At 36.5% G+C, this 7,703-nt stretch overlaps 1 protein-coding gene across 1 annotated transcript; it reads left to right on the top strand.

The window, feature by feature from the left end:
* Nucleotides 1–4,756: 4,756 nt before the first annotated feature.
* On the top strand, nt 4,757–7,703 carry LOC137391537 (homeobox protein ARX-like). Its single transcript, XM_068078042.1, has 3 exons — nt 4,757–4,866; nt 6,345–6,586; nt 7,143–7,703. Exons 1-3 carry the CDS (start codon nt 4,758–4,760, stop codon nt 7,608–7,610), a joined length of 819 nt encoding a protein of 272 aa, XP_067934143.1. The 5' UTR covers nt 4,757; the 3' UTR covers nt 7,611–7,703.

Below are 7,703 nucleotides of genomic sequence, written 5' to 3'. Positions count from 1 at the left end.
TGGTCAGTATCTACATTGATGTGTATCACTGGTGTATCACTGGATCTACATGCTGTATCTACATGGTGTATCACTGGATTTGAACTAGCAACCAACAGTTCTGAAGTTCTGCATTTATTCAATACACCCACCACACTGTCACACTGGCTATACTATGAAATAAATTATGCACATACTCATTACACATGTCAATCTTTCATGGCGTCACGCTAAACATCTTGGCTAGCACTATGCTAGAACTGTTGGCCGGAAGAAAAATGCTTAAACTTACATGGGCAGCAAGACTATTGCAATCAATGTAGAGCTGTCGTAGGCACTGCAGCTGGTACAGTGAATTACACAAAAATAGACACAGTACGTAGAAATAAACACAGTACACAGACATAATCACAGTACACAGAAATAAACACAGTAAACAGAAATAATCCCAGTACACAGAAATAAACACAGTACACAGAAATCAACACAGTACACAAAAATAAAAACAGTACACAGGAACAAACAAACATATTCATTTAAAAGCTAGAATAGTAGCTAGATGTTGTATATGTTGATTAAAAATAAATTTTCTGTGCAAAACTTTTTATTACCCGTGCAACGCATGGCATTCACCTAATTAATTTATATGAAATCAAATGACCCTTTGTTCACTTGAGGTAAAATTGGGACACGCTTTGCAGCCTGGCTCAAGATCGTAGGTGACTTGTTGCTAGAGTTTTGAGTTTCAGACTTTAAGGTGATAGGTCGTCACATCTAATAAACTAGCTGAGTATATTTAATATCATAGTTGTATCTCTGTTTTGGTGAGATTTCCGTAATTCTAACTGGGTTAATTTAATGTCAAATTAGTTTTTTCCTTGCATTTGTAACTATAACAATATCTAAACAAATTTATTGCAACTGTACATCTTCTTTGGCATGAATTCAAAGTCATTTAGAACAAAAGCATTGCAGTATGTCACAAAAATACTTCTCAGAATTTGCTTAGATAAATATCCTTAACAATAGATGAAAGTTATTTTCACTTGTTGGCAAGTGTCAGCATGTTAGGAAGTTTATATGAGTACTAAAATTCTAGAGTGTGACCATTACTGGCAGTAAAACATGATAGTCCCAGATGTGAAGAAAATATGAATTCTTAAAGCAAGTAAAAGCAATGGTAAAGATTGGTTCAATCGCACATTAGTGAGTCCGGCTTGTACAGTCATCAAGCCAGACCCTATAAAAACTTAAAGCAGCAAATATAGATTTTGGCTGCAAGGAACAAATCAATCACTACTATTATGTTGCAGTGAATGTTGTGAAAACCTAATATAAAATAATCAAAAACTATAGTTATAGTATAGAGAAACTATAGTTCTTATTTCAAAAATCATAGCTGCAAGTGTGGTTTATTAGAAAAGTATTAAAATATTGAGACCAATGCTAAATCCAAAAACTTCAAAACATCTCAAAAATTATTTTACAGAACATATTTCGCCTTTTTTATACAATTAAATGGGTTCAACCCTTTGTAGGCCTGAGGATAAACATTTTGTATAAAAAAGAATATAGACGGACAAAAACTATGTCTGAAGAGCATGTTGATGCATAAACTGTGTGATATTATTAGACATCAAGGAGTGAATTAAACTGTGTGATATTATTAGACATCAAGGAGTGAATTAAAGCATAAGCAAACACCTTTTGCCTCGACTTGATAATAAATAGAAAACACAAAAAGATTATGGCTAAATGTAAACCAGCTATTATAATTAACCTTACTATATATCATTTACACGTAGCTCTGCGTTGATAGCCATGTTAGATATATGTAAAGTGTTGTGAAAATTATGCTTTTGTTGGTTGAAAAGACACTAAAAAGCAAGGATAACGCTAGACAATAGAACAATGTTAATTCATGTTATTTCTTTAATAATTCAATTAATATTTTTTGTTTATGCTTTGCTTTTTTATCACGGTATTCAACATAAATGTTGAGTGACGTCAAAAAATCCTACATAAATTGTTTCAGATCTTCAACTGGGGTCAACAAACTGTCTTCAAAATAGCTTTTTTTCTTTTACGATGAGCGCTGATGAGATGCTGCATACTGGTTGCAAGGCTGCAATTATCATCGTGTTTCCAATAACAAAAAAGTAATAAAAACATTGACAACAAATTGTAAGACACTATGTCCACATGCCCAATTGTTCTCACAAGATGCATATATCAGACAGAAGATTGTGGATATTGAAACAAACATAGAGAGCTAGAGAGAACATAGAGAGCATCATTTTATGATTAGACTATGTGATTATATATTCTCTGATTTGATGATGCTGCTGACATGCTGCTGGGCTATATTATAGTGACTTTCTGCTGCTTATATCTTGTCGTGTCAACAACTTTGCCATCAAATAAACCATTCTTTTGTAGCAGAAGTATTCAGCATTTAAAAGAACATGAATAGATTTTGTTGTTCTTTTTGGATCAAGACCAATTTGAAAATACTTTGTATCAGTATTTCAGCAGTAAATCTGAAGTCTTCAACATGCAAACAGTTTGTTTGATCTACAGGTACAGAAAGTGTATATTTCATCCTATTACTCCAACGATGAAGTGACAAAGTCAACCCTTAGCAGCATTTCTGTTGTCCGTTCAAGAGCCAATAAAATGAATAGAGAACAGGCTGATCAGAAACACATAGGGTTTTGTTGCGAATGCCATTGTTAATAGTGGCTGGTGTATTTTACATTTAGCGTCTTCAAGTACTGTTGTCATCTACTGCCATGTTTGCATAAAAACCTATAACAAGTGCCACATCAGATGACTGTAACGTTCTTTGACATTTCTTTTTTAGCTATATCCAGTCTCAAGGGCTCTGAAGCTAATTTTTAGTTATAATAATTAGATGTGTAAACAGAAAACTGCGTCGTGGATGTAATACAGAGTAGTTGGTTAAAATTGAAAAGCAAACATCGTCTCACTCGGAAGCGAGTGTCAGGGGTTATTATTTAATCGTTTGTCGCTGTTTGGTGGATATGGAGTCATATGAAGCTAATAGCTTATAGGTCTTCGTAACTGCTTTGAGCCAACATTGAGAGCGCACAGCACGCTGGATATACGCTAAATTTTCTCTAAGATAGCCTCATAATCTTTTGAGTGCCCCGGGCAAAGGGGTTCAACAAAATTGGTCCAAAGCAAAATAAACTCAGCCAGCATCAATCACAAACCACTATAGCAGGTAAAGCAAACACGCGTGTTTCTATGCTAGTCTACCCTATAGCAGTGGTTTCATCAACAGGGGGACTGAAGATACCATAGAGAAAACAACTAGTTATATGGTTATATATGGTTATGGATACATGGTATATCTAGTTATATGACGTACTGTTGTATTACATCATAGGATATACTGTGGAAACATGAGCTCTCCTATCAGTCTGTCTTTGTGTCAATATTCGACTTACAAATAGCTTTAGATCAGCTCACATTGAGACTGTGGCATATATCTAATTGAGGAAAATTAATAGTCAATGGCGAAAGATTTGTGCTATTATACAACAAATACCTAAATTGGATACCGTAATAAAATACGAAGGTTCGGTGAAAGATCTTGTTTCAAATATCTCTAAAAACCATTGTCACCAGTTTTTGAGAGTCTTAACTGTATAATATTGCAATGCAATTGGTATAATAGCCTAAAGGTGTAATAAAGTTGGGAGCGCTTCAATGAGTTTGGCCGTTTTCAGTAGGCCTATACGTGTTTACACTACATTGACTTTGAGTAAAACTTTCACAGATTGTCACTGCATGAATACCAAATACTCAAACCAGTCCCGACAGTTATAAAATGTTACGAATCATCAATGCTATCACTATTCATTTGTCATGATTTATTAGAATGGGCCGGCCTTGTATTACACTGAAATTGTCAGGAAGCGCAAGACTTGCAAATGCAGGTAGGGGCTATTTGTTGCAGGTAGTAACAGTTTTTAATTAGGTCTTAACATGAGACCAAAAAATAAATGATCTACATTTGATTAAAATCAATAGTAAAACACTAAACTCTACACTTTTTTGTCATTGTACTTTTGCCTTTTTTGTTTATTTGAAACACACTTTTCACCATTTTGCTGCTATCACATTGATATTAACAAGGCTGGTATCATCACACACCTATAAGAATTTGCTTTTTTACCCTAAGTATGCATGTAAACATCAGCTCGCCACGTTGACACTTTAAAATACCAATAGTTACTAAAAAATTATCATTTTTATGAAAAACCTCAAAAATTAATTCTACTGATTAATGCCTTTGTCGTGGTAGAAATCTCCCTTTCAGCCAAAGTATAACATAGAATATACCATACATATATGCAATATTGTCTTTAGGCTGACTGCTTTTTTAGAAAGATGCATCTGAGAGCAACAGATGGACTCGTCAAGCTCTAATTGATTGCTCAGATGGGAGTCGTACTCATCGTTACACACGTTTGTGAGTATATGGTGCTACGCTTCTCTTGATTAGCCAATCAGAAGCGAGAGTGGTCAGGGATATCAATGCCTCCGATAGTCACATATAGGTATCACAATAGAGCATCATAGCTGGGGTATAACTATAATTACGTTAAAATAGTCTCTCATTAACAATCAGCAATTGTAAGTGTAAAGTTGGCAATCAAATTAAGAAGAGAAGTCGGAGAAAATCACGCGTCAGTTCTCACATAAGCATTCGAGTGAGAAGGTTTGCTCTCAGCTCGTAAATTATGATCATGTCTTTTAATATCGACGCTATATTAGCCAAGGAGCCAACTCTCGCTAACGAGACAAATAAAGCTATAAGCGTCAGATCTCCAGAAGTTGCAATATGCTCTACCTCAGGTGAGTTGTGATATTACTAATTCATACAGTAACTTTACACCAATTTTTGACGCCTAAAATACATACCGAATAGTTAGTGAAAAAAACTAAATGCTGAAAAATTTGATTAAGAAAATGCTAAATTTAACCTTTTTGAATAAGCAAACTGCTGCAAATAACCTAGGAATAACATATTTAAGCCGTTATAAACAGCTTATGACGATGCCAAGAGACTTTTTGATGCTTGAGTGATTTGACCCAATGGACTGTTTATGGATTGTTTTTGATCTCCCGAAAAGGAGCACGTATTTGAAAGGGCCAGAAGAATCGATGCTGAAGCAAATAGTCTGTCGCCACCCCCACCCGATGTCTATTCATCATCACAGACAAAATCTTTCTTGCCCACAATGCTTCTTGAAGCCTTCCATTCACCGCTAGCTCAATAAGCTGTGTATTCTCACATTCTTTCCAATTAAACCTAACAAAACCCTGCCATTGTTCTGGCTTTGTGTTGGCATATTTCATCAATTTATATAAATAACTGCGTAGAAATATGATCATAATTATGCCCTTTTGTTTTATTTTCTACATAATAGTCCATAATAATCCCTTGATGCTTGTTATTTTGGTAATTAGCAAGCCAAACATCTGCGAGCTGTGAAAGGGGTTGTTCAAATACTGGTGTTTCGCTTACATCTGAATAGAAACAACGAAGGGCTATCATTCCTATCATTTGGCAAGACAAAGCTCAATGTATTTGTCTAAGAATTGAATTAAATATGTCAGCCGTTAATCCTAGTCTTCCTGAGGCTTTGGCAGAAGTGGATCCAGATGTCTGTAAATGGGGAGTTAAACTAAACATCTGGACGACCTGTTGTGTTATGTTTGCAACTACTGTTTGTAGACTTTCGATATTTTAGAACAGAAAAAAATGATATAGTATGGCTATTAATGTTTGCGGTTCGGTGTTAAAGATAGCTTTGCATTGCTTAGCTCTTATTGGAAAGGCTTATCTTTCAATTTCTAAAAGGTAGGGGTGGGTAAACTGAGCCTCTAAAAGTGACCTCCTGAATCCACCCCTAAGCGCCATCCCTACAACTGCCTTACAAACTGTGTAATCTCATCTTCTTATAATTGTGCCATACTCCAACTTTTTGCCCCCTAACCCTAAATACTGTCTTTTAAGTGCTAATTAAATAGAAATGATTGATAACACATGCCTAATTGAGTCATACAACCGCATCGATTGACTCAACAGAGAGTAAAGAAATTCTTGGCTTTTCGCTCCGGAATGCAAGGCGCACCTCACCCAGATAATTCCTCCATAGATCTACAGATTACTTAGATCACATATCCTCATCGGTTTAACCTTTCACCACACTATTATTCCTTTTATAACTGCCCAGTGAAACCTCTCCTTATCATTAGTTTAGTCTGACAAGAGCCTTACTCCTGTCAACAGCTCAGCATCCGCTTGACCGAAATCATGTTTGTTTCAGACGGAGAAAGTGAGAAGATCCTGACACCGGTCAGCGAGGCTGCCATCTCCGATATAGAGTCTCTGTCTGACGATGGATCGACGGGCAAAGATAAACCAAGAAAGATTAGGAGATGTCGAACGACGTTTAGCACCATACAGCTGCATCAGCTTGAAACATCGTTTGAGAAAACACAGTATCCAGATGTTTTTACTCGTGAGGAGCTGGCCAGACAATTGAACCTCACAGAGGCGAGAGTTCAGGTAAGAAGGTCAATTTAACTAGTAGTTTTTTGTCAAATGAATAGGTTACGAACTTTTAATTTGACAAAACTTGATTCATTTTTTAAGCCATTTCTTTAAGTGAATTGCTCTATGAATTACTCTATCAATCGCATTAGCCTTCAGGCTGTAGGTCCCAGACTAAACAAAGTAGGTGTGTTTATCATTGTAATAGCTATCTTCATGTGTTGACAATTTTCTTGTTTTGTGATAATAATAATCATGCCTGAGGCTATATCAATTATGACAACACAACTATAGGCTATTTCTACTGAAGTTAATTTTAGACCAAGGTTTAGTAATTAGCTTATAAATTTGATATGTGAAGCACTTTGCTCTCAGAAACATTGATAATTGGCATTATTTGTGGCACTATCTTGTTCTAAAGCTTGTTAGACACATTCAGGGCATTGTTGACGGATGGTTCACGCACAGCCTTATACTTTCACATATGCCTATTTTCCTTGTGTGAATAGTCTTCTTTACTTGTTACTAACCCTTGGCAATGAAACTACAACAACTCGCTTTAATTTGACAGGTCTGGTTTCAAAATCGACGTGCGAAATGGAGAAAGATGGAAAAAGGCGTAGGTTGCGAAAGCCCCGCTTCAATGCTCAGCCGGCAAAACAGCCACCAGTATTCTGATATCAATAGTCAGCTCGGTCTTACTAGTCAGTTTTTGGCTCCCAACGCTGCCATACCATTCCCTCCGACAGTCGATCCTCTTCTGCTACACACCATCGCTATCATGGCATCTCAGCAATCAGCCCGTCAGCCTAACTTGAGTCCGCCATACCAGATGATTCCTGGAAACTCTAATAAACTTCCTTTTGGAGGTTTGTCGCACCCTCTGTTTTCTGGAGTTTCACCCCCAGGGTTCGGCATAAGCTCGAGTCTTTTTCAGCAAAGCAACACTGCGCTCATGGCAGCCATGTTGGATGGCAAAGATGATCAGCAGCTGAGCATCGAGAGATTACGGCTACGGGCAAGTCAGCAGGCTGATTAAAATGCTCAAGTATATCTCTCTTGGATAAATCTCTTTTCAAGCAGCTAATTATTTCATCGACGAATTATCCTTATTCGTTCGATTTTTAGTAGA

This window comes from Watersipora subatra, chromosome 3, assembly GCF_963576615.1.
Source record: "Watersipora subatra chromosome 3, tzWatSuba1.1, whole genome shotgun sequence".
Lineage (NCBI taxonomy): Eukaryota > Metazoa > Bryozoa > Gymnolaemata > Cheilostomatida > Watersiporidae > Watersipora > Watersipora subatra.
This window is presented reverse-complemented; position numbering and strand designations above follow the sequence as displayed.